At 51.2% G+C, this 26,983-nt stretch overlaps 2 protein-coding genes across 2 annotated transcripts in view; one reads left to right on the plus strand and one right to left on the minus strand.

Annotated features, from left to right (window-relative positions):
• Positions 1 to 10,279: 10,279 nt before the first annotated feature.
• YIPF6 (Yip1 domain family member 6) lies at positions 10,280 to 17,361 on the minus strand. The gene is made up of 7 exons (XM_076347110.1): positions 17,302 to 17,361; positions 16,130 to 16,258; positions 15,521 to 15,599; positions 15,063 to 15,105; positions 13,897 to 14,022; positions 13,634 to 13,791; positions 10,280 to 13,036 (listed from the first exon to the last, which is right to left on the minus strand). The coding sequence occupies exons 1-7, from the start codon at positions 17,338 to 17,340 to the stop codon at positions 12,918 to 12,920; spliced, it is 693 nt and encodes a 230-aa protein (XP_076203225.1). The 5' UTR covers positions 17,341 to 17,361; the 3' UTR covers positions 10,280 to 12,917.
• An 830-nt stretch (positions 17,362 to 18,191) lies between these two features.
• The window catches only part of OPHN1 (oligophrenin 1), a 71,591-nt gene continuing 62,799 nt past the window's right edge, over positions 18,192 to 26,983 (plus strand). The window contains exon 1 of the mRNA XM_076347112.1: positions 18,192 to 18,391. Within this exon, the coding sequence (XP_076203227.1) occupies positions 18,238 to 18,391 (154 nt within the window). The 5' untranslated portion in view covers positions 18,192 to 18,237. The remainder of the gene's footprint in view (positions 18,392 to 26,983) is intronic.

Below are 26,983 nucleotides of genomic sequence, written 5' to 3' on the forward strand. Positions count from 1 at the left end.
AACAAAAGCACCCTTCCTTTCCAAATTACAGAGGTGTCTTGAGGCTGTTGAGCGTGAGCCACCTCTTAGGAGCCAGCAGCCTCTGCCCCATCTCTGCACTTGCCCCGGTCCCCGTCTCAGTGCCCGATTCCCCAGGACACATCCCGGCTGCAGGCTGGGTGCCAGACCATGCTGTCCCCACGCCGAGTGCAGGGCTGCGCTGTCTCGGGCTTCTGTCGCTGCTGCCGTGTAGAATTCAGAAGCCCTGAGAAAGAAAGAGGCAGCAACCCCATCCTAGCTCTCAGCCACATTTGTTTTGCTAAAGGAGGACTGAATTATGGGGAGAGGCAGGTTTTAAATAAGTGCATGGTATAAATAATTGCATCGTCTGTCTATGAACCTGGGAGAGCAACACAAAACGCCAGAATAAGACTTGAAAAGAACCAGAAAACACAATCCAAGTGAAATCCAGCAGTTCTTGCTGAGCTCCAAAATTTACGCTCTGCCTTTTTCTTGTAGAAACTGATGAGCTCATCACAGACTCCTGCCTTGCATCAGGCGGCATCGGCGGGAGAAGCATGGGAGCCCAGCAGCAGCTCCTCTCCTTCCTTTACACTGAGCAAAGTGCAGCGGGCAGAGCCACCTCCGGGCAGAAGCAGCACCTGCCGGGAAGTCAAATATGGGGCATGGTCCAAGGGAGGGATTTCCCATCTCTTGGGTTGCATGGGAAAAAAACCAAGGAAGCATCCCTGTCCTATCAATCAGGGAGGGATTATGGGCCACTCCTCCAGATCGACTTCGTCAGGAGGTGACGGCCCCCCTCCCAGCAGGGAGCCCTGGTGTAAGCCCTTGCTCACAGAGCCCTGTAAGCCCTGCTGGCTCCTGTAAGGAAGGCAGTTCAACATCTGCCTCGGTGTAACACGAAAACACTTGTTTAGCAAGACCCAGCCGTCTCGTTCTCCACTCCCTCCTCAGAGGCAGGGGGAGCTTCAAAGAGCCACCTGCCTGCACGGGGGCTGGACGCACCGCAGGCGGACCAGATCAGGAGCATCCTGGACCCCTGTCAGCCCTTCGCAGCCACTTCAACGGTGGCCTGCAGCCCCCCGGCTCCCTCCAGCAAGCCGGCTGCCCTCGGCGTGAGCAGGCAAGGGGACGCCCCGCACGCCCCCCAGCCTGGGAAGCCAGCTGCGCTGCACTGCCCGTCCTGCGCCCAGCCCACCTTCCTCCCCGAACACAGCCATCAACCGCTGCACGGTGCCAGCACACGGTGGGGAACGACGACCAACTCCAAAACACGTTTGAGGGGAGACAGGACACATGCTCTTGGCTTCTTAGCTCGACCCAGGCGTTTGGGGTTTGTGGGGAGCAGACGGGCGGTTCTGTGCAACCCAGATGCACCAGAGCTCATGGGAATGAGCATGACCCAGCCAGAGCACTGGTGACACCCCAAGTATCTTCCTGAGCACAACCTGGATGCTTTGAGCACAAGGTACAAGCTTTGAGCCAGGAAATGCCGTCAGGAAGGCAATAGTCGTTGGTTTATTTTAAGCTTCAGCCTGTGTGTGGGCTTAAGTGGCTTGTAGGGACCCCCGGAACCATGCAAGGGACCACAGCCTGACGCCCATCAGCAGGTGGAGAAGCAGCAGCTCTAGGTAGGGATCTGTTAATTTTAAATCTCATTACCCTGTAGATTTTCACACACACCCCACCACCACACACACCCCACCACCCTTCTTATTTCAATGGCAGGAAAAAGTGCCAGGTGCTAGAGAGGCTCAGCCTGGTTTTGGAAATTACTTTTCTAGAGATGGCTTAGTTAGTCTAAGGGTGGCTCATACGAAGGCCACCGTATCTGTACAAACGAAATGATCCACTGCCGCGCTGATCCTGGTGCCCGGTACAGCAGACCCAACACAGGGCAGAGAAGCAGACACACAGTCTCCTTTGGAAAACCAGGGAAAATTGACTCCCGGCCATACGCAAGGGAAGGGCGAGGCAGGACACGCAGCAGCTACAGCCACTCCTAACTGCCTGGCCGTGGCTATAACCGCTTGACTCAGCGCCGGAGCAGACACCTCTTACCAGAACCACATCAGAGGAAGACGTGCTCCTGCCCGACAGTGAACCTGCACAGAGGCAAAAGGTGAAACAAGGCTGAGGCTGGGCCGGAAAACTGCACAGCACTCCAGCAGCCACCTCGGCAACGGCGGAGCAGTCCTAACATCAGCAGCCCGCCCAACGGCTGCATTGTAGCTTCAGTTACCAGAGAAACAAAACAGAGCTGTTTTGCATGGGAAAGCAAACCAGAAGGCCCAGCCTGGCGTGCAGCAGGACCAGGAGTGGCGGGGCTGGAGCTGCCTGGAGCCCCTCTGCCCGCCGCTTGCTTTGTGCTCGGGGAACAGCCACAGGGAGAAGGCTTGTCCGACGGCTGCGTGCGCGCCCGTGTACAGGCACAGATGTTCTGCTTTAAGGGCTCCGGAGCCCGTCAGCCGTTTGTAACCAAATTTAACAGGGAGCCAGAGGCCTCGAGGGTAATTATGTTCATATGAGTTTCTTGAAAACAGAGGGGCTTGGCGGGGACAGAGATTTTATTGGGACCCCAACAGACAGACATGTTGCACAAGGAGCACAAACACAGCGAGCAAGGGAGCCCACCCAGGAGCCTGCTGGTCCACAGCCGCAGGAGAAGCCTTGAGCAAAGCCCACAATCGACCAGACCCAAACGCGGAGGAAACCAGCCAGCACTGACTCCCCAGGCCAGAGCTGCTTGTCCCAACAGCCTTCCCTGCAAGCCCTCGGGGGACACATTTTGCCCTCAGTCCCTTGATGCTCTCCCTGCTCCCCTCACCCACCGCCTCAGGGCGAGCAGGCATTTGGTTCCTACCTGGGTAGAAACCCTGCAGGGCGTAAGACTGACGGCTAAAGGGTACGAAGTCAGCTTCGTGCACTAGATTTGGACTGCGCTTCACTGGCCTGAAGCAGGAGTTAAGGGTATAGAGAAGGCAGACACTCGACATCTGCCAGAGCAACCCAACCTCAGGACCAGCTGGGCGCCTCAAGGGTGCAGGTAACGGGGCACAGGTAACGGGCACCCACAGTCACCACCGCTCTGAAGTGCCTCGGCTCTGGTTGTGAATACGCCTGAAAGACAGATACACTTACCAGCTGGCTGGGCCGTGTCTTCATTTCCCCAGGAGACAGAGAGAAGACGTTATCTTCGTCTTCCTCCCAGTCCGAGATGTCGTGGTCTCTCCCCAGGTCTGCCCAGAGCAGCTCAAGCAGCCGCACTGGATCTGTTTCACCACGCTCAAGCACATGCCCACGCTTTGTCTGAGAAAGTTCATCGAAGGCCAACACTTCACCACCACTGAAAAATTTATTCTTGCTGGTAGCATCCCCTCTGTGCCCTGCACCATCCTCTCTGAGGCTGATAAATCTTGGACGGTGCCCCCAGGTTCTCCTGGGGAAAGATCCATGCAGGGAGGGTGAGAAGTCATCATCTATCGATGCATAGTCAGGCTCATCCTCGGGACTGCGCTCACTGCTCCTCCGACAGAAGAAGCCGTAGACACCTTCCTCATCAGCTGGAGAGCGCAAGGTCAGAAGCTCATCCCACTGGCCTTGAGACGCAGGTGGCTTTGCTCGGCATTCAGCATTCCTCATCTCCATTGTCCATGGACAGAAACCATCGCCCAACGAAGGGAAAACTGGCAACACAAGAACATAACTTCTTAGCAAGACCCACCCAGAAGACAACATTTATTTTTCTTTTCCTCATCTTCCTTTCCATTCCATTCGACTAGAAAGGGATGTAACAGTCCTCCCAGGTATGTCCATGCTTTACTCACCGGAGCGCCCAGACCCTGTACCACCTGTTTCTGAGGTTGCAGCACACTGCACAGCTCGGCTAGCCTAACTGTCAGTCAGGTCAACAGGTGCTTCAAAATACCTTGTACACATTGGAACAACAGTAATTAGCAATAGCTGTCCATTCTGTAGCGGTTCCCTGTATGCTGTCCACTAACACACCTCCCGCAAAAGATGCTATCTATGCAATCGCATTGGGACTGCTGCTCAGCCTTTCTCCACCTTTGTTTTGTTTTCTTCATTTCTCTCAAAATAGAGAACTTCTTTTCAGAGGGAGCTTGTATTTCACATTATGTTCTTCCCACTGCCAGCAACACAGCACTGGGGGAAAGAGATGGGGCTTGCAGGGGTCTCATTGAGACATGTTTCACCTGCGAGCAGTCTGAAGGTTTGTTTCAAGCCAGTTCAGCGCAAGAGATGCTGTCTCAAGCCTCCCGGGAGGAGCTGGGGCCATGCCTTCTGCAAGCGCACGAGTTCAGCTGAGACAGATGGCAATCGCTCCGTCTCCTCCCGCACAGGCATGGGCACAGCGGCAGCGCTGGGAGAGCTCACACACCCCCCCCCAACACTGCGGCAAGAACGGAGCATCAGGGTGGCAGGAGTCTGCCCGGCTGCTGCCCTCCTGCATCTGCCCCGCTGTCCCTAAGGCTCCTATTGACATCAGCTCCCTCGCTTCAGTCTGCAGCACAAACAGCAGCTTATCAGACACAGAAGGCTTAGAGACCCAGATGTGCCGAGGTGCCAGGCACAGGGAGGCTGTAACACACTGAACAAAACCGTCCCTGTTCGCTTTCCTGTACGAGTGAATGGCTTTGAACTCTGAAATGTGGGCAGAAGGTGACAAGGTTCAAGGAAAATAACCAAGGTGGAAATAATGAAGCTATCCTTCCCACATCGGCAAGTGCATTTTTTTATAGCTTTTTATTCTCACTAGGATCGAGGACAAAATCTAGAGCAAACACTGGAAACAAGGGTTTCCTTACTCCTGTCTCTCAGGGACCCGTCCCCTGCCGCGCACACGCCGAGCCCCCACGCAGCACAGGCATTGCCCCCCAGACAAGGCGACAGCAGAGCAACGCAGCGACCCTTATGTCTGTCAACACCAGCAGCCCCATGTGTACGAGCTCCCTGCCACACCATTCCCGTTGGCAATGTTATCCTCCGGCGTCTCTGCTGAGATACCTGTTTTGCTCAGTGCAGCGTGCCCCGTCCAGCTCCCCTTGCTGCCTGCAAAAAGGCTCGCCCCGCCACGCTCCTGGGGGAAGTGAGCACCCCGAAGAGCAACCCACGTGCTTCTGCACGCACGTTCCGGACACACAGCCTTGCTTCTGGGCAGAGTAAAAACGACGTGAAGATTTAGCAGTCTCCGGCTTGACTTCTGGCTCCTACAGCCGTTTCATCAGTCTCCTGTCAAGAAAGGCAAAGGTCAGGAATCACAGGTTTGCTGTGCCAGCAGTCAACAGGTTCACTGGATGAGTTACTCCCTGATTTTACTGGGAAAGTTATTCCCTCAGCTGCTACCTACACCATTCATTTGCCCTGATGTACAATCCAGCACACAGAATATTAGCCTTAAAAGATTAGCTTTGGGGGGAAAAAAAAATGCTAAATTTGAGCTTTATCCAAATAAAGTGTAATTACTAACCACTGAGTTTCATCCAGGAACACTTTCTTTTGAGCAGAAGAGCTGCATTTTTAGCGCTGGTTCCCCGCAGGGTGTGGGAAAGACCAGAGGCCAGACCCACTCTCCCGGAGAGCATCCCCGCCAGGGCTCAGAACTGTCTGCACGAGCAGCTGCCAAGGACAAAACTGCCCTCCTGCCTGCCTGCAAGCGGGCTGCAGCTCCCCTTCACCGCCGCGAACCTGCCCCCATGCACACGGGAAGCACGGACCCCCCCCCCAGCACCAGCCGCTGCCTCTCCAAGACCAGATTTCAGCCGTGCCCGCTCCCGCCAGCCCGGAGAGCCCAGGGATTCTGTCCCTGCTGCTTTCCCGGCGAGGGTTCAGAGTACAGCCTTTCAACTTTCCCCAGGTTGTGAGCTGTCTCTGTCTGAGAGCAAGGGCTTGTCTCTATGGGGAGGAAAGGAAAACAAAAGCCACCACCCTTCATTTCTGGGCCATGAATGCGCATTTCGAAACATTTGGACACACTAGTTGGAGGGGGGAAAAAAACCTACAACAAAACAAAGAAACAAAATCCTAAACAATGTGTTGGCAAAACTGCAGCCTCCAGCTTCTGGGGGTGCAGAAGGTACCCCAGAGCTGCTGCTAAGGGACTTCACCTGCAACCCTGGGCCCTACCACCCGGTCGCAGCTGCTGGGCTGAGGGAGGTGGGATGTTCCCAGCCCTGCTCAGTCCAGCCGCATCAAGCTCCTTTCACTGGTGGAGGGTCCCCCCCCTTCCCTGCAGCACAGCCGGGGTCTCCTCCTCCTCCCCGGGGCAGCCCAGCTGCACAGCACCCTGCAGGTGGACTCACCTCTCCCTGGCCAAGCAGAGCAGTCCAGGGGCGAGGGGCTTGGGCTGCCTCAGTTTCCCCCCACTGCAGTTTGCGCATGAGGAGGAAGGTGCACAGTGCAGCCCTATCCCCGCAGCACGGGACGAGGGCAGGTCCCTCTTACGCCGGGCCCTTTGGGTGTCAGAAAGCAAAGGTGGCTCCCTCCCAGCTGGAGGGCTGGAAAAAGAACGTGGGTGATGGAGGGCAACGTTTCAGATGATCCGACTGACTGAAGAGGCGTATTCAGAAGAGTCTGATTAACAAATGGGATTTTCTGACTTTCAATTACTTACAACTCTTAAAGATGACATTAAAAGGTGAAGTCATTTTGCCTATAGTGACCTTGCAAAAAAAAGTTAATTTTGACCAGCATTAATGATATACAAAGTTCCCAGAAAACAAACCCAAACCCCACAGAAATCACTGTAGCCACTGGCAAAACCTTAACATTTTTAATTCCTTCATTACTTGTCAGTCTGCGCTTATATTTAAGTTATACTCTTCATTTTACTAATCGTCCCCTCCCTTGCACCAGCATGAGAGGAAAGCTCACGCAGGCTGTCAAGGAGGAGGAAGCAACAACCCGTCTGCTCAATAAGCGTCAATGGACCATGTGCAAACTGCTGACAAACCAGGGTGGTCTCAGACCAGTTCTTTCAACGTGCAACAATTTTGCTTCCAGGAACAAAGCTAAATAGATTGCAAAACACTGCTTCCCCAAAAAGGTCACGTTTTTTGACACTTTTGATACCCTTGGTAACGTCTCTTTTACTAATATGCAAGACAAGCTACCTGGATTACTCTAGCATGGCTCCAAAAGCAAGACTATCTTAAAATTTGCTATGCACTTATAGAAGACCAATTTTAAAATGTTAAGCATCTAATAAGCCCTGACTCTGACTGTACAAAATAATCTTAAAATTTGCTCAGTTTTCCACCCACCAATGACTTGTGCAAGGGTAAAAGAAATTGCATCGAGCAGTTGCTCTGTGATATGCAGAAGTGTAAGAGGGTGGTATGCTTCAGAGCATAAACACGTTAATTGACTAATAGATGGAAATAATTCAGAAGGTCTTAACGATTTCCTATGCACAATTCTAAGTGAAGTTGCTTTAATGCATATCTTGATTGTGACCATCTTGGGGGAAAAAAAGACATGCTTAATCATTTCCCCACTGCCATAGTAAATAGGCTTAAAAAAAAAAAAATGCCCCGTGTTGATGAAAGTAATCTTCTTGCTCAAAATTGCATAAATATTACAGAAAAGGCAAAACAGGTAGAGACCCGACAGCATGAGCAGGTCGGGCACAACAGCACGAGTCTCTTCCCGCGTCGGCGATGGCGAGGTCGGAAGCTCAGAACTCACCTCCCCGAGGCTGCCCGCAAGCAGTTGTCCTCGCTGAACGGAGGACAGGAGAAAACGGACTGCCGCGTCCTCAATCTCCGATGGAAGAAAAAACCCAAGGGGAGGGGGGGCGGGGAAAAAAAAAAAAAAAAAAAAGAGAAAAAGCCGAGCTTTAAGGGACTGCAAGGTCGTGCCGCCCTCTTGTGACCACCGGGACGTTCTGGCGTTCTCCAGCCGAACCACCGTGGGCCCTGGAGCGGGGTTAGCCATCTCCCTGCTGCCACCGCCTTCAAGCCAAGGCTCTTCAGGCAAGGTGCCAGGCTCCCGCAGGAGAGTCCCCGCTGTCACCCCACAGCGCACTGCAAGAGCACGGACCTGCTTCAGGTACTTCAAATTCCAGTACTGGTCAGCGATAGTTTTTAATTGCCATTCATTTATTAGGCCACCCTCCTACCAAGTTTCTGCCCCCTCTTCACCCGTGCCTTATTTAGTCCCCTCGTATTTTAATCACGGCGCACCGAGTCCCGGTGAGCACCCCTTGGGCAGACTTCTGTCAATTAGGTGGCTACCGAGACCTTCCTACCCCAAAGCTGCAGGCAACGAGAGGGATTGCCTGCACAAACACCGATTCGAGGGTAAACCAGCGCAGCTGATCATTCCCCTTAGCAGAGTCTGGGACCAGGCGGGAGTACGGGCAAGATTTAAGCACGAGCAAACTGATGTCACGGCTCAGCTTGGATGGGTTCCGGCACACGTGCCCCGCTCTGGGGTACTGAGCGCTTGGTGTCGGGCCAGGGAGAAGCGGTGGGCAGGGACTTTGGGGAGGCTTCCACCCTTCTGCCTTGCTGCTGTTACCAATACACAGCTCCCCTTCGGTGTCTCGTCCTTGCAGAGCCTGAGCGTTACTGGCACTTGGGCATCTCTCTCATGGACCTGTAACAAGAACTTCGGGGCTTTTTTTCCCCTCCCCGGAACGCTGAAGTGCTGATCCCCTACAGCACCGCCCGGCGTAGGACAATGGCCCCAACATACACAGACCAAATGCTCTCTCGGGTCCTCGCTCCAAAAAACCATTAGCACAGCTGGCTAAAACATAAGAACATTGAATATTTACACACATCTGTAATAGCAGCAATGCTCTTCTAGCAGAGGGAAAAGGGATTCATACCTTACCCTGGTGCTCCTACCAACACCTATTAACTCAGCGATGCACGGACACACAAATCAAAAGCATTCCATAGGCACAGGAGTAGAGAATTCAGCTGTTTTTCTGCCCCACCTTCTTTTAAATCACTCCAAACTCCCAGGCCGTATAAAACGCCTTTCTTTGGCAGGATCCCTTTGGAGTGCCCCCGTGCTTTAGGAGAGGCTCCGCGAGCCGAAGGTGCTGCCTCCCACCCACGCAGCCAGGCCCGGGGACCCCCGCTCCTGTGGGACAGGCCGTTCCTTACCACTGACCCGAAGTACACAGTACTTTTAGTCCACACGTGCCTTTCAGTGTGTTTTAATTTATAAATTTTAAAGTCAAAACAAATAAATTCCTTTTCATTGGTATTAAACAGATCAAAATTAAATACAGACTCAAACACATACAACAACTTCAGTTGATAAACAGCATTAAAAAAGTCTTAGTAGGAAAGAGAGCCTGGTTTATGCATCAGAAAATCATCCACTTTCTCTACAGAAAAGTTAAAACACTTCATTAAAGGCAAGACATCTGCTTCTCTCCTTGCTACCCTTTCCTCAGCCGGCTTTAAAGAAGAAGGAAGAGACTTTTTCCCCTTGGAAAGCATGACAATTGAGTTATCACATACATTTTCATAACAAATTAAAAATCTACGTTGTGGTTATAAGGATTACTTACCTGCATGCGTTTTTTGGAGGAATGCGTTCTATAACTGGCTGAACAAGACGAAGTAGCGTTCAATGAACAGGCACTCTCACCTCTCTCATGTAATACCATCATTTTAAAGGGCTATCATCAGCATGAATTCTGGGCAGCCGGCGAATATCAAGTAAGCTCAAGGTATTTCGCTTGTCTAAACCTGAAGTTTTTCAGCCGTGCTTTAATGTGCCCATATCTATTTCACTTTGGGAACCACCTGTTTGCTGAAGGGCAAGCCGATTCAGTGAAAGCGGTGGCTCTACAGAACATCAAAGTTTGGCTGAGGAACAAATTCCAGTTTTGGCTCCTTAATTTTTTGAAGTCACAGAAGACAGTTAATCTTCAATCAATCAATCCGGTGCTCATTTCCACTGGTGCTTCATCGCTTGCTCTGCCTTCCTAAGCAATTATATTCTACTTATAAAAAGGGCTAAGTTTTTCAATAGATTATCATCTTCAAGTAGAAAGGCCAAGCCACTCAGTGAAGCTCTTCCAGAACCGATTATAACATTGGGGGCGGGAAATTGTTTTTGACGAGATGCCAATATGCTTAAAAGCACACAGTGTATCAAGCACATCTCACACGACAGAAAGCTGAGAGAAGCAAGGTGAATCAGGCAATGAGCTACAGCAACTGGAACTCCTGGCCGAGGACATCAACGTCCTCTACTCTCCGCTAGAGGAAAACAATGATCAAAAAACCCACCATACACAAGACATGCAACTTTATTCAACTGGCAGCGTGAAAACTCAGAAAATCCAGTTTCCTACCTGCATCCTGCCAGCTAAAACCTTAGGGCAAGTTACACCTTCAGTGATATAAATCCACTTAAAAGATTTTACAGCTTTAGAAGATGATGGCTTCCATACTAAAGAAAGATTGCCACGAGTCAAAAAGCAAATAAAAAAAAATCACGCCTTCACCATATAACCAGTACATTTCTGCCTACTCTTTCACATTAAAAACACCTCAACTAAAAACTTCAGTGACCAATTGAAAAGTAAATCTAGTTAATATAAAAATAATTTTCTTCTCTCTTGTATAAGCCAAGAGCAATGTTACAGAGCAAACCATCATGAGACTTATATCTAAGTCAAAAACAATCAAGGAAAAATCTGGGATTTGAATTCCTCTTAAAAATAATTTTCCTTCTTTTCAAAAAGATACTGGATCAATCCAATGTTATTCCAATTACTTTTCAGATATAATAGCAGCTTAAGTCACAAGACAGTACAGAGAGAATTCCAAGGGGTTCTCCAAAAGCACGGTTAAATTCTTGTGCTGCAGTAGGAGAGGAAGATTTGGCTCAAAGAATCCCACTGTAGCCATCAATAGCTTTACTATCTACTTCCCTTGAATACTTCTTTTCAGCTTCATGAAGCTAAACTAATGTTTAAATTAATGGAAAACTGCACACTTAAAAGAGAAATCACATTCCATACCAGTAATAATTTAATGGAAGCTTAAAAATTCCCCATTTCCATTTTATACCCATGTATATGAAACGCTACAGCTCCTCTCGCGGCACCTCAGAACAGCCACGGACGAAGGCGTAAGGGAGACAGCAAGAACAGCCGTCAGCTTCACACATGCTCGCTGATGACAACTGTTCTGCAGCAAAGCTGGTCCCTGCAGAGAGCAACTGATTTTTCCTTCCCTCTTCTCCATGCTCCCAGAAATGCAAAAACGTACTTTTAATCCGCACATTGAGAAATTTCCATCCCAACTATCAAATACTTATAGTGTTTATAGCAGAAACCGCACTGTTACATATAAACATAAATTAGGCATATTTACACCTCGGCAGGACCCACTTACATCAATTTCAAGTCTATCAGCATTACTATAGGAAAAAGGAAATATGATGCTCATTTTCAGGAAAAGTGACATTTTGACAGCAGCTTTTTCACTCCCAGATGTTTCAAAGCTCTCCCCTTGGATTGCTTACTGAAAATAATGGATAACATAAATAATTTCTGTACAGTTTTCAAAAAGCAATTCTCCAGGTCTCAATCCCTACGCTGAAACATAAATGGCACACTTCTACACCTGTGTATGGTTCTCCAGGCAAGGTACGTAAGTGCACCTACAGGGAATTGGAGAAGAAAGCCTCCTCCCCTTAATACTTTATAAGTATTAAGCAAAAAAAACCACAAACCCAAAACAAAAAAAAAAATATGCAAATTTGTACGCATTTATGTTGAAATGCTGTCCATGTAAACAACCGAACGAAAAGTCACATACAAGCAGTGAAGACCAGAATTCACATCCTACTTCACAGCAGCCACCACATTCATCACGATTTAGTTTCCTTCCTCCAACCCATTTTAAAACTTTTGGGCGCAAGTCCTGGTGTGGTATGTTAGCACCCAAACATCTTACATATCAAAACCTCAACTTACCTCACAAACTTTTTTTTTTAAACACATATATGTGTATGTATATACACACACACACTTTACTTGGTATTCTCCAGACAACTTTCCGTTCTCAATACGCAGAGTGACAGCTAAGTCCCTGTTGCAAACCAGTCTTGACTGTTTCTCCAGAACTTTTAACTCTCTAATCTATGGTCACACGAAAAGATTTGTAACTATCCAGTGTAAACACACTCCCTCTCACGCGACACAAGGATTAGTCAGTGTAACGAAGGCATTTGGCTGAAAGACTCTTTCTCGACATCTGAAGGGATGAAACATAACTGCACAATATGTGAACACGAGCAAAGGCAGTTCCCCTCCGCCCAGCTCCAATTAATTGCAAAATGGACCCGACTCATTTTTTGCTGAAATCCAATTTCAGAGTGATAGCTCACAGTCCTATGATACACTTTATATACATTTCACCACTCTATAAGCAAATGAAAAAGAACAGGAGTCAAACACATTTCTTCCCTACCCACACATAACAGCAATGAAGTTCTATTATTTCATAAGGCATATTCATCTTCAGTGAGAATCCGAGCACAAGCAAGAATTCTGCCAAGTCGTGTGATCCTATAATTTCACCTTCCTCTACCCAACGTCTTGAAATTCCAGGATCTCCTGCTCTATTCCTCAGGCAGAATAATCCCTGCCACAGTGGGTATTTTTTATTTAACACAACTAAAGAGCAGGGCTAAATAAAAAACCCCTCAGCAGCTGGACCTCTGTATCTTTCAAAAAGAGGGACACACAAACGACCAATTCGTGCAGTTCTCTGGCTTTATCCCATAACCTGCCTTTTTACAATATCTATATATATATATATATATATAAATTAGAAAGAGATAAAGCCAATGATTAACTGCAGCGTTCATGAAAAAACGTCAGTCCGTATTACAGTCTCGTCTCTTCTGATCGGAGATCACTGAGGTGTAAAGGTGAGAATCATCCAGCTGATAACAAAGTAGAAGAGGAAGATGGGGTACACAACAAGAGCTTTGCGGTTTGGAGGCTGACTGTCTGCCAGGAAAGCTGTAGATGCTGGCGAAAAAGAAAAATACTTGAAATGTGAGCAGCATAAAACTGAAAGTCTAAGATCCACTGCAGATGTTAACAATTTTGAATTAGGATCTGCATTACAACTATGCTGAAAGAGAAAACAGAGTAATCCATTGCTCAATACCAATGGTCTATAATCACCAGTTAAAGCTTTCCTTATCGTATAGAAAGATAAATGCTGATTAACGTTCTGTAACAAGAGTCAGACTTACAGATTAAGAACAGGAGAAATAATGCAAATGCATCTGTATGAAATTAGCATTTTCTAATAGTATTTATAACATAGATCACAGAATAAAATACCCAGTAGTCTCACATGGGGTTTAATATTAATTATCATCCTTCTGCCAAAGGCAATTTGCATACGACCAGGAAAATCAACAGGAGCATAGGCAGAGGCTGAACCTCTGCCAACACAAGGATTGGAAGAACTATTTCTACAATATTTCAGCAGCCGAGGGGACACCTTAACCTACAATATCCATCGGCTTTACCCAACAGAACCCATGCAGATCTACCTCCTTAAGCACTGCGCTACTCAGTGCACAGAACAGTGTTATAATGCAAAAAGGTACTTACCTAACGTTGACCAGCCAAACATAGCTACTACTACAATAAGACGTATAACAAAGCTGACAGTCCCAGAACCTGCCAGCAGTACCAGCCTGCACACCAGCATTGCTACTGTCAGGGGCAGGACACAGTAACCCAGAACACACAGGCTCTGAAAAAAGGATCTGGAAAGGAGAGAGAGAAATGGGAAAAAAGTAGTCAAACCAAAGCATTGCAGAAACTCCATGCATGGGAGGATCGTAACTGCTACTAAATAAACCAGCACTCACATAGTTCCTCCAAGAAGCTTTGAGTTTAGTGTGATGACAACTGCACCAAACCAGATGATGACAAAGACCTCAGCAAACTGGGGCCCTCCGTCGTCTTTGCTATCTGCTGATCCACCCTGAAGCATCCTGTTGTAGGTAACAGATAAAAGGAGTCATTTGCAATTGATGACGGAGTTTTCGTAGACTTGGAGTAGATGACAGAACAGAAGCCCGAAACACTGAGTCCCAGTTAGGCTGCAGACCCATTATTTTTCATCCGTTTTCTTATTTTTAGTAGTATCCTCAATTTTGAATAGGAAAGGAAAATGGTTGTGGCTCAATTGAGGGCATATCAGTCCATTTGTTTACTTGTTTTGAGGACTGTGTAAGCATATAGAGGAGAATAAAACCCTAGGCAACGGGCTAACAGATGAAAATTAAAGTACCAGAAGTTTGGTAACCTCTCAAAGCAGGCAGCATAGCGCATGATAAAACACAAAAGCCTTAAGAAAAGCTTGTAACAACTACAGGACACAAGCAACACAAAGCCTGGAAAAGCGAGCATGCATTGATTTGAATATTTACATGACGCCGTGTACTTCTGCTAAATCTTTACCGACATTTTACTGAATGGTTTCTGTACATTGAGTGCATAGGTGTGCCTCAATTAGTTGACAGATCTGACCAACATTTCTGTCCTACCCCAGGCACATCTGCACACATACGCTCCAGTGGAGCACCAGAAGCTCCCGGGAGCCACCATCATCTCCCATCTGTGAACTACTACAACAGCCTCTCTTTTTCCACTGGTTCTCCAGGATACGTAGCACGTACACTGCAGCTCTTAGACAAAGGGTTTGACCCGCAGGTTAGGGTCAAAGTCGGCCAAACGCATTAGAAACAAGGACAACGTGAATCGGGATACCTTTCAGTAAAATCATTCGTAAGACAGGGGACTAGGAAGAGTTCACCCTTAAATCCTAAGTTTAAAGAAGGGAGGTCTTAATGGGCTTGAAGTGTCAGAAATACATTTTATACAAAAATCTAAACAGGCAGTGTTTGCAGAAGACCAGAGAAGGATCAGATGAATTTGATCTCAACACATGTAGTCAGAAATTTGTAATTTCTCATTTCTCCAATGTAAAAAAGACTATAAAAGCCCAAATGCACCCACCATAAGTACTTACAGTGCAAGTGAGACACAAAGCACCAAAGGGCCCCAAAGATCCCCTGCAGGTAAAGGAAAAAAAAAAATCATAAATATCACAGAACGATGCTCAGTTTCATTCTCCCGAGAGTAGTAAAGCACTCTTTTTCCAACTCCCAATGTACCATTTTGCACATTATACTTCCTTATAATTTTCTTAGTTAGCATCTTATATGCCATATTCTATAATCTAATCTATTCAAAGCCTGCCAACTGTACAGCTACCTGTTCTACATATTCTAGCACATGTTCCACTTTCAAAGAGCTTTGGTAACACTCCGATTTTTCATGTTTGCTATTCAGCATTCTACAACAACAGAAAGAACACAGAACAGACACTTCTGAATCCCCGTTCCCCTGAACTCTTCCTTTTCCCACATCGGCAAAGTCTGTTGGCAAAACATCCTTTCAAGATTTTGCAAATCTTCTTATACGTACAGTCTCTGAGGAGCGCACTGCTCTTTTTCGGATACATGACATGGACAAATTTCTTCCCAACGGCCTTCAGATCTCTCATCTGAAATACAGAAGCAACACTTTAATTTATCCCGTCATGAAAACTACAGTTCACAACTAAAAGCAGCAAGCTAGAAGTAAAGGAGTACTGATGGTAAATCAAGATGGGATCCAACCCAAAAATTTCTGTAGCATCCTCTACAACAAACACCACCTACTTTTTCTACATTCCTTAACAACCACAATATTTTATCCTTTAGTAACACCCAATTAAGAACAATAATTTGTTTGCTCCTCTAGGAAAAGAGAGCTAATGAAAAATCCTATTAGCCAGAACAGTTTTCTTCCAAGCTTCTTCTGAGGCCTTTACCCTTGAAAAGATTTTGAGATCACAGAGAAGCTTCGGGGACGTAATTCAGACATTTTTTGACCCAGAAGAATCCATTTTACATAGCTAGTTCTAAAAAAACCCCAAACTTATGATGAAGTACAAGTCAAGCAGAGCTATGCAAAAATACAGTTTTTGCATAACAGTTGGCCAAAGACATCAGCAAAACACGTGTTTTACCGTAGATACAGGCACAGACTTACAATAGTATCCCTAACAGGCTCATCCAGTGTGGAGTAGTCTTCATCAGGAGAGCGAGATCCGACAGGAACAGTAATCTCCCCTTCCACTGGAATATCTTCAGATATCGACACATCTGCGAGACCTGGAAACTAAATGGTTTTTAAAGCCTTTAGAAAGAAAGAAATACAAACCAGCTCATACTCACTTCAGATGTTTTTCAGCTGGGTTTAGGATGAAGACAACTGCTCAGAATTCAAAGAAACAACACTTAATAACACGGTCAACAACAGAGCCCAGCCATTGTCTGCTTGATTTAAACAGCTCGCAGTCTAAAGAGGTGAGTAGATACATATAAGCAAAGCATTTCTGTTTTCTTCAGTAACTCCCAGTAACCTGCTTTTCGTCCTCTATTTAGACAGCAATAACTAATGGAAGTAGAAAGCTCGTCTGCGTTTTTTAAGCAACGTAATGCCCGATAGCTGTACAGCCACACCAGCGCACCCCAGTACGCTGTCTTTCGCAGACTCTGTGGGAAAACAGCTCACGAGAAACTGTACAGGCATCTATAGCCCGAGCACAAAGCCGGGACCGTTGAGCACCGAACGTTAACAAAACTGACCTCCGCCACCCCAGCGACAGGTTAAAGCACTCGAGTTCCCAGAGATGGAAGCAAACAGGGAACAGCCCGAGCAGTGCTGCTGCCTAGAGGAAACTCCGGGGCAGACGGGGCAGGCGGCAAGCAGCAGGGAGCGAGCGGCGGGAGGCCGACAGCGCCGCGTCCCTGCCCGCCGCGTCCCTGCCCGCCGGCGGCCGCCAAGGCCTCCCGGCCCCCCGCTCCCGCCTGCTCCCCCCGCGCCTGAGCAGCAGCCTGCCCCTGCTTCGGAGAGGGAGGGCCGAGCGCCCCCGGCCCGCCCGACCGCCGCACGCACCGCGGACCCCCCACACCGCCCTCAGGCGGCGGCGGCGGCGCCCGGAGCCCAGAGCACCCGGAGCTCCCGCGGCGCCGCCGGGCCCTCCCCTGCCCGGCAAAGGCAGGGGCCGGGCGGGCCGCGGCCGCGGCCCCAGCCCCAGCCCCAACCCCAACCCCAACCCCAACCCCAACCCCAACCCCAACCCCGCAGCCGAGCTGCGCCGCGCCGCCTGCGGCCCTCCGCGGCCCGCCGGGAGGCGCCGGGCCCGCCCGCCCGCTCACCAGCGGCCCGCCGGCGCCGCTCCCCTCCGCCGCCGCCATCTTGGCTGCCCAGGCGACGTGGAGCCCCTGTGTACGTCATCGACGCGCGCGGCGACCGCTCCCGCGTCACGCGCCGCCAGGGCGTCCATGGCAACGCAGGCGGGCCGCCTCCCCCCCCCCCCCCCGCTCCGCCCCGCCGGCGGGGGGCGCCCTCGCCGCGCGCGGCCGGCCTGGCCCGGGGAGGCGACACCGCCGCAGCCCCCCGGGGCCGATCCGGGCCCCCGCGGCCTCCCCCGGCCCGGCCCGGCGAGCCGAGGCCTCCCCCGTGTCCCCCGCCCGGCTCGGGAGGGAGGGAGGGAGGGAGGCCAGCCCCGGGCCTCGCCGAAACGAAACGGCCCCCCGGTGCACCGCGGGCCCGGCAGCGGGGACGGGCAGGGAGGCGCCGCGGCCCCCCGCCCCGGGCGGGCGCAGGGGCAGCCTCGCCGCGGGCAGGGCCGCCGCTACACCCGCCTGGCAGAGGGCACCGCTCCTCCCCGCCCGCACCGAGGGGGCTGCCCGGCGCCGGCCCCGCCGAACTACAAGTCCCGGCAGCGGCGGGGCGGCCGGAAGCGGGGGTCGGGCGGGGCGGGGGTCGCCTCAGCCCAGCGCCCGGCCCGGCCCGCCCCGCGGCAGCGCGGCCCGGCGGTCTCGGCGGCGCTGGGGCCGGCTCCGCGCAGCCAGGCGGGCGGGCAGGCAGGCGGCGGGGGGCCGGCGGGCCGGTGTAGGCCCCGCCCGCCCGAGCCTCCCGGGGCGGGCCGGGCCGGGCCGGGGGCGGTGCCGGTGCCCGCCGGGGCGGGCCGGGGCGGCGGCATGGCCGCGGCGCGGGGCGCCCGGGGCGGAGGGAGGGTGCCGTAGCCGCGCCCGCCCGCCCCGCAGCGCGGCGGTGCCGGCGGCGGGAGGAGCGGCCGCCGCGGAGCCATGGGGCACCCGCCGCTGGAGTTCAGCGACTGCTACCTGGACAGCCCCGACTTCCGAGAGCGGCTGAAGTGCTACGAGCAGGAGCTGGAGCGGACCAACAAGTTCATCAAGGAGGTGATCAAGGACGGCAACGCGCTCATCGCCGCCATACGGGGTGAGCGGGGCGGCGGCGGCGGGGCGGGGGCGGCCGGGGAGCGGCGGCGGTGGCGGTGGGGCGGGGGCGGCCGGGGAGCGGCGGCGGCGGTGGCGGTGGGGCGGGGGCCCGGCGGCCTCCGGCCCTGGGCGAGCGGGCAGGGGCCGGGGGCCGCGTCCTGCCCCTCACCGCCGGTGCCGGGCGCCGTGCCGTTTGGTGCCGCGGTGGTCCGGGGACGGGGCCTCACCAAGGCTGCCCGGGCAGCAGCGGAGCGGCCAGCGCCTCTCTGCCCTGGCCTGAGCGGGATCTCTCCTTCTCGAACACGACGCTGCAGACGTGCTTCTGGAAGCCCACCTTCGGCTCGGCTCCCGCGGAGCCTTGTGCCCCGGCGCTTGGCAGCTGCCTTCGCCGCCGGCATCGCTTCGGGGTGGGCTGGCGGGCCGCGGGCAGCAAGCTCTGCCTCCCGCCACGCCTGGGCGTCCCTCCGGAGCTGGCCCGGCACGGGGACGGGTCGGACTCCATCGCCTGGGCGAGCTGGGCTGACGCCGCCGGCATCGCAGGGCACTGGCTGCTGAGCCCGTTGAGCTCTCCCAGGCACCGCCTTCCTTTAAGGAGAATGATCTCGCGTTTGGGGAAGATGCTCGATTATTTTGCTTCACCAGAGAACGGGTGGAGCGTGGCCGGGGTAGCGCGGGTCACCTCCTCACCCAGCCCTGCTTCCCTGGGGTGGCCCGCTGTGAGAATGAGGGCTCCGTCCAGAAACAGTCTTTAGTCTTTCTTTTGTGCGTGTTTTATTCTTTTTTTTTAACAACTATGAGAATTTTTTACAATTAAATGTCGATTTCAGCGTTGACTCTAAAGGAAGTCACTTGTTCAGCAGTGCTGGCTGAGACCATCAGAGGTACCTGGACCAGGTTGTGTCATCTGAAACCACACAGCCCTGCGTGTTTAACGCTTTACTGACCTGTCCTTCTGCTTAGAATTTTTTTCCCCCCAAAAGCTGTAGATACACTTTTCCTGTGTCGTCCCTCACGTCTTCTCTGCTTTTATAAACGTGCATAAAAATATGGCCAAAAGTGTAGGACAGCACAGCAGCTATGAATGCTGCGCTTGCATCAGGCCAAGTGAAGACAAATAAAAAAACCAGACTCTGATCATATGCTGTTTTTCTTGCCAGCTGGTTGGTTTTTAGTGGGTATTAATAGGTTTAGCTGCTGCCCTTTTGTTAAGAATAATTCAGAGCTTCCTTGTTATCAGGGCCATGACTGGAATAGCCTGTGTTTGCCCATCTGGAAAACAGTGAAGACAAAAGCTAGTATGACTGAAACAGCAGATGTCACAGGGCTGTAAGATGCTAAAATGTACTAAAAAATAACCCCAAGTCTCTCCTCAGTACAGGGGAAGGGAAAAAAAAAAAAAAGAAAACCGGAGGGATTTTAACAAGCCTGCTTGTTAATGTAAATACTTTGCTTTTTCTTCATCACTTTGGTCAAAACCGTTTCTGTTTTTAATATTTGTAAACCGTAATGCTGCGCTCGGACTGAGGATGTGAGGGGATTTTGCTGGATCAGCAGGCCCGTCCTTGTGAGACTGGCGAAGGAGGAAGGGGGGAGGTAGAAGGAAACCGAGTACAACAGACAGCACAGATAACCCCCCAGGACTGAGGAAACCCCAAATTTCTTGCCTGAAATGCTGTAGCGGTGTTTTTGTGCTCTTTTCTTTTTTAAGAGTGCAGCTGAACCAGCAGGCAGGGGGGTGGCCTGGCAGAGCAGGCTGCTGGGTGCAGCTGGGAAGGGCGCTGGGGCCGATACCCGCCTGGGCTTCCACCAGCTCCCGGGGGTTCACCCCCTCCCATTTAGTTAACAGGTAACTTTAAAAAAAATTCTAGGCTTTCCTCTCTGAATCCTGTCCATGTGGGACTGTGGATAGGAATTTGGGGCTACTCACTGTCCCGCTTCCCGGTCAGTGACAGCGATGACTGACGATTCGTTTCTGCCCCTTGGCAGTGCTGTGGGATGGATGTGTCCCTCAGCAGCTGGGAAGCAAGGCGATGATAGTCTCACCAGGAGAGAGAGTGAGATTTCTTCATCCAGGGTAGAGGGTTAATTATAATGATTGTTCTGATTGGACCTGTCTGTTACCAGTCCAGAGGCCCTGTCCTCCGCCTTACCCTTTTAGTGGGTGAGACTCCCTCTTGGTTAAACCTTTGGCCAAACTGTTCAAGGTACTAATTCACTGCGCTGAGTACAGACCTCTGGTGACTTTACAGATGTATATATTGTCTGCGTGCTTGCTGATTAATTAATGAATAAACTCCAACATAAGATTTAAAGCAAATCAATCCCCCGTTTTGCTCGGACTTGTAGAAATGTCAAACACCTGCTGTCTCCAGCTGGCGGGCTCTTCAGCCTGACATGGTGATGGAAACTGCCGAACAAAAGACTCGGGTGCAGCACAGTCTGGATACAAACACATGCATCCGCGTGAATTATGCAAGCACAGCAATGCTCATGCAGACTACCAAGAAAAGAAATGCAGTTCCCCATTGCGGGAAGATAGGGTCTGCTAGGCTTTACGTGATCTGCCATAAACACAGTCCACACTTAGACTCAAAAACCTGAGACCGCCCAAAGTTGTCTTTTATTTTCCATTTGCCAAGTAATAGGGGAAAAAAGTGAGCGTGACTTTACGTGGAGCTCTGCAGGACCTTCAGTTCATGCGCTGGATGAAGCCGGGTGGTTTTGAGTTGTCTGCGATACGAGGAGTGCGTATGTTGTTCTTTTCTTGGTTGCTGGCAGCGGTCTTGTTGAAAGTGTCTGGCCAGTTAAGGTTGTCTCAGCCTACCTGCTGAGTGGTAAAACATTTGGAGTGTTCTAGCAGAGTCTCTAGAAGTTAAAAAAGAAAAAACCCACTTGGTATCACTTTATTATGTCAGCAGCAGAAGCTAGGCATCCAACGTCTACTTCAGTGACTTCTGTTTTGAGATTTTTGGATGTCTTTTGACTTTTTTCGTAGCCCTTTTACTGGTAGATTAATTCACCATAATCGTATTTGTAGCAAATTAATATGTGAACTTGAGTGCAAATTTTTTAAACAAGTCATTCAAGTACCATGGAGTTGCAAATGCGTAATATTAAATGCTTCCAGAGGTATATGTCTAGCTGGTAGGTGCGCTGTTTTAATTAGATGGATTGCTTGTTTTACAAATGCATGTACTCCCTTCCATTTCCCGGTTTTAAGCCCGTCTGCTCCGTCCGTCTGTGGCGATGGTCAGTGATGGCGAGCGGTGAATCACTGCAAGTGTGACCTGGCTGTGATGTGCCACGGGGAGCAGTTTTAAGGCAGCCACGTCTTTACTCCAGACTTGTTTACTGGTGTTTATACCCAACGGTCTCAAGGCTTGCTGTGACCCGGGCCCTTCCTCGGAGGAGAATTCCTGTTGATCTGGATGAAGTGTCGTTTAATCCCCTTCCCTAAGCGATTCCCACGTGTGGCACGCACGAGCAGTGCAGGCGCCTGGCGCTTTCTCAAGGAGATGAGTGAAGGCTCGGGGGGGGGATCCTGCTCGTGGGTGCCCACCCACTACCCTGGAGAGGAGGAGAGGTGAGTCCCCCCTTCCCTCAGGAGATGCCGTGGCATGGAGATCTGCTGGGGGGTTGTCCCTGACGGGGAGTCTGTCTGTCGACACAGCTCGGGAGCATTGCTCCTGCCAAAACTGCCGCTCCTGAGCTCCCAGATGGGGAGGCAAAGGCAGCAGGGACCCACGGCGGGGGGATGTGGGCCTTGGTAAAGAAATTAATCCGCTTTTAAGCTGCCGCTCCTCTGCAGGAGTCTGCCTACTTCAGCTTCCCTTCACGTTTCTAATGAAAAGCTGAACTTCCCTTCCCATTCCCTTCCCTTCCCCAACCCGGGGAGAGGCTGGAAGCGCAGCCAGGGCCGCGGGGTAAGTGCTTTCCCAGGCAGCAGGGCTTCCCCGCCTCTTGCTCCTCTGCAGGGAGAAGCAGGAGGGAGTATGCTGCCTGGCGCAGTTGTTCAGGGGCCAGCACTGGCAACCGTCCCTGGAAAGCCCTGCTTCTGTTGGGTTTGCAGTGGGGCAGAGCCAGGAGCAGCTCCCGCACTGGTTAGCTCGCGGTGGGAGTGGGCTGAAGGAGGGCTTCCAGCAGCAGCCATGGCTTGGGCTGCTCCAAAGCACGTGCATTGGAGGAGGCTTGTCTGGGGGCTGCAGAAAGCACCTCCCCAGCTGCCCCAGCTCACACGAACGGGAAGGCGTGTGCTCGTGGTGGTAGTCGTGCTGTCCTGCTCCGCGGAGGAGGGAGGCAGTAAGGGGGAACGTCAGCTCCCCTTGGTCTGCTACGTGCCTCAGTTTCCCCTTCTGCAGAGCAGATAGTGCTTCAGGGCTTTGTCTGAAGTGGGGGGCTGTTGCCCGAATGAGAGGTGCACTTCAGTGCCTTAAACTCCTCTTGCCTTTCAAGGGATTAAGAGACACGGGTTCCACCCCACCCACCCGACTCTGACATGTTACCAGCTGAAATAAATAAAATACCACGGGTAAAGCCCTCCTGAGTGCCGTGCAGCTCCCCACGTCCTGATGTGGGTCCTCGTGCAATTACAGACGTGTTGCTGCCTCTGTACGTGGCTGAAACTGACTGAAAAGCCCCTGACAGTTCACTCTATGTGGGACACCGTAAGATGACTAAGTATAAGCTTGTGCCAAATGAGATATTAAACTGACTAAAGCAGAGAAAAATACTGTTCGTTTGTAATAATCTTGGGCGTGAAAGTCAGTGATAGCAAGTAAGTTACTTTGAGACAGAAATATGAGTTATTTTTGTTGTAACATTGGCTGCATCCCTTCTTTTTCATGCCAGGAGTATACAGAGTCGCTGGCAGTGCCAAGCAATGGTGCCGGTCCCATACGTTGTGCTGGCAGGTGCTGGAGCCCGCCCGTGGCCTGGCCCTGGCCAGGGAGGGAGAGGGGCTAGGACGTTAGCCTTCCTCCCCGGGGCTGGGGTGGCCGGCCGGCGTCTTTGCCTGCGGCACAGTTCCTCAGTGCTCCATAGGCCAGCACTGCTCCGGGGCTGCTTCGCTTGCCCCCGAAAGCTGAGCTCGGCACTCCTCTCTGGCCCCTGCGGAAACTGCAAGGTCCGCCTTGCTCAGAGCGTGCCGGGCTGGCATCCATCCGTCTGTCCCCTCGGGCTGGCGTCTGTCCCCACGGGCTGGCCAGGGCTCAGCGTGGGCACCGGGGATCCGGTGCTGGCAGCAGCTTGTTTGTGTCCTGGAGCTCGCAGCCCTGTGCTGTGGTGGCCAGCGCTGGCATTGCGGACAAGACTTGCTTCAGGCTGCGTGCTCGAGGCCACAAGCAAGGATGTCAGAAGTAGGTGACTGTGTAGCATCATAGTTGTTGTAAAAATGGCTTCTTTACAGTATTTTCTTTCTGTGGCTCAATACGTTGGGTTTTTTGGAATCTCTCCTGCTTGCTGCGCTTTGCTATGTGTGTGGTAATGCAAAACCATCTATTTCCCCCTGGTCTTTGATCTTCTCTCTCAATTATGTATCAAATGGAGTTTGAGAAATGTCAAGTTGAGGCTCTTTTTATTAACGTACGAGTGCTGCAGTGGTGTAAACTGTCCTTTGAAGCTGGAAGAGCTTTGAGTTCTCATGCAAATGTTGCATACGTGGTTTTGAACTTGATTTCTGTACTGCATAAAGACTTGCAGATTGCTTCTGACTTTGCATGTCAGTTAACCAGCCTCCCCAGGCAGTGCAAGTGTTTTATCCTGGAAGGGTAACATTAAAAAGGAATGCGTAGAGGCGTCTATGCCTGCGAAGCACGTGGCAGTCTGTGACAAAAGGGACTGGGTGGGCTTTTCCCCTAGAATGGGTGAGAACGGGGGACCCAGGGAAGGTCCTGCCGTCATCCTCTTCCCCGCAGGTCCGGCACCGTGGCGCTGTGTGTGGGAATTCGCTTGTCGGCTTGGGGGACTCTGCGGTCCTCAGCATGGCAGACCTGTTCTCAACAAGTTTCTGTGCTGTTGTTAGAGGTGGTGCTTGAGGGTTTAATGCTTTGGAGTGTAGAAAGCAGAGTGTCAACAGAACGCGGTATTTTAATGAGATTAAAGCAGCCTTGGAGTGGCCTGTCTGCCCGGTTCCTGCAGAAACCCCATGTGCTGGTTCATGTGAAGTCTGTAGAGACAAAGGCTTGAATCTGTTACTACAGTGTGTTAGAGCCAGATATTAGTTTTTGTCTATGTCCGAACAAACCTAAAGCTCCGCTGGAAAAGGAGGAAGAGGAATGAATCTGTCCCTCATGTGCCCTTCTGCTGGCGCAGGAAAGGCTGCAGCTCTCCAGGCAAACATTAGCTCTGCACTCCTGGCAGGGCTTGGCATCGAGGCGCCTGCATTAAAAATATCCTGTCCCACAAAGACCGCTTAGTTGTGAGCCAGCATATGGCACATTAATGAAGATGTGCACAGAAATCGTCCGTGTGGATGCACAGAGGCCTTCTGTCTCATGGAAACTGCCCAGTATACCCCGGGGGAATCTGGAGTCCAAACAAGACTCGTATAAGCAGTTTCTCTGATGCCGCTGGCTAGGCGAGTGTGAAGAGGCTGCTCATGAGCCCACAGTCGGTAATGCAGCTGCTGCTGACTTCTTAAAAATTGGTCTGTCCTCTTTTTTCTCCTCTGGTTGTATCCTTGCACTCTCCTGATGCTGTGCCCCAGCAACAGTCAGTACCTGAGCCTTGACTTGAAGAGATGCAGGATCAGACCCTGTACCAGTAGGCACGGGTCTCAAAACAGAGAATTGGCCCTGGCTGGGTATAATCAGCTGAATAAGGTCTTGGTGGTCTCGTTAGCTTGGCTGGTCTGCTGTCCCTGCATTTGGATATGACATTCGTTGTTACACCAGCTTAGGGGTGCATTAACAGGAAAAAATAAAAGTGGCTTCTTGGCTGTTTTCTCAGTATCTTGCTTGGCTGCAGAGCACTACAGGGAACCTGAGCCCGGAGCTGCAGACAGAGCAAGCGACTGGATGCTCCTGCCCGGAGTGGGGCAGAGTTCAGCCGGGTATCAGCCCCGCTGCCTCCTCACTCACCTTCCAAATGAAGGAGGTTGGGGAAAGCATTGCAGAGAAAAAACACAGACGCAGACCTGTTGCTTGTTCCCTGACGCTTTCCCACTGAAGCATCATTGAAGTCTTTTGTTTCACTGTGGACCTGGTTTTCCACCCATGCTGGTGGCACTGGGAGGAGCTGCCTTGGGCTGACTCTCCAGAAGGGGACGGCTCACTGCTGCAGGGACACCTTCCCCCTTCCTGCCAGAGCACATTACACCATAGCAGCTAGTGTTAAGCTGTTTCTGGACTTTAGCAGGGGAAAAATGACTTGCTGGAAAATATATCACTCCCCTCTAGCAGTAATGTATTCTCCTTGTACTTGTTCGCTCCTTGCTGGTCTTCTCCGTCCTCACTGGGGGTTTCATCCAGTAAGGGTTCCAGTTACTGCTGATAACTTTTAAAATTTTCTCCTAACTTGTCAGCTCTAGTTGTCTGAAGAGACATCAGACCTATATCCAGCTTAAAACCAATCAATTGCTTTAGGGTGATGTTGTGTGGACCTAGACACCTTCCAGACCTAAACCAATTACACTCAGTAAGTTAAAGACATCGAGGACATGCTAATTTAGCCAGGAACCAGGATCCTCTGCAAAAGAGAAGCATGCAGTAATAGAATGAAAGTGTCTTCTTAAGGATTTGGAGACCTACGTGCTCCTGAGTATCACTGTGCTACAGCGCTGCGGGCTGTGGTTTGCACCATCTTATGACAAAGGCGGTAGTAGGAACACCTGGAAGCTGTTCACACAGAGACCTTGGGAGGCCTCGAGTAGATAAACTGTATGTGTGTGTGTATATCTGTATGTGGGAGAGACCACAGTATTCTGCAGTACTGGTAACACACAATACCATTTACAGAAGTGATACTGGAAGTATTCTGGCATCATTGACCTAACAGGACGTGCATAACAATATCCACCAAATGTGATTCCTTCCACTGAAAAAAAAATCACATCACCTTTTTTTCCTCTATGGGCCTGTGTCTCTGCCTTTGAGTGGAGTGGGAGTTCAAATTCCCCATCCCCTGCAGCAGCTCCGAAGCAGTTCAGCTTGCAAAAAGAGTTTCTGTGTCTGTATGTAAACGCGGTGGACTTCAGCTCACGTGCTGCTGGCGCCGCTCTCCCTGGCGAGCATCCGCGCTCCGTGGGCGTCCTCAGGACAGGTAGGAAGAGGGGAGTCTCTTTGCAGCTGGCAGACGATGAAGCAGCTCGTTTTTGTGGGCTGTAGGCACTGTGCACAGAATCTAGGGCCCCAAGTTGGTGCAAATCTAAACCAGACGTGCTTTAACCAGAAACTAAAAAGCAATAGCACAAAAAAAAAGAACAAAAAACCCTTCCAAAAAGCCAGCCCTCCCCCAAACTGCCAAAGCCGTATCTTCAGTTGCAGGCAGGAAAGACCCGGGAGCATGCACAGTATCTGCCTACCCCAGTTGCGAGGCATCTCTTACCCCTTGTTTTGGGGCTCGTTGATGTGTGTTTGTTAGATTTTGCTCCAGGCTG

Source organism: Aptenodytes patagonicus, chromosome 9, assembly GCF_965638725.1.
Source record: "Aptenodytes patagonicus chromosome 9, bAptPat1.pri.cur, whole genome shotgun sequence".
Classification (NCBI taxonomy): domain Eukaryota; kingdom Metazoa; phylum Chordata; class Aves; order Sphenisciformes; family Spheniscidae; genus Aptenodytes; species Aptenodytes patagonicus.

What these genes read in the sequence shown, in the direction of transcription:
- YIPF6 (XM_076347110.1), bottom strand. Translation starts at nt 17,340, where the DNA reads ATGGCGGCGGCGGAGGGGAGCGGCGCCGGCGGGCCGCTG. An exon ending in GCGGCGCCGGCGGGCCGCTG is followed by an intron (nt 16,259 to 17,301) that starts GTGAGCGGGCGG and finishes AAAACCATTTAG; the next exon opens with TTTCCAGGTCTCGCAGATGT. An exon ending in AGCCTGTTAGGGATACTATT is followed by an intron (nt 15,600 to 16,129) that starts GTAAGTCTGTGC and finishes TCTGTATTTCAG; the next exon opens with ATGAGAGATCTGAAGGCCGT.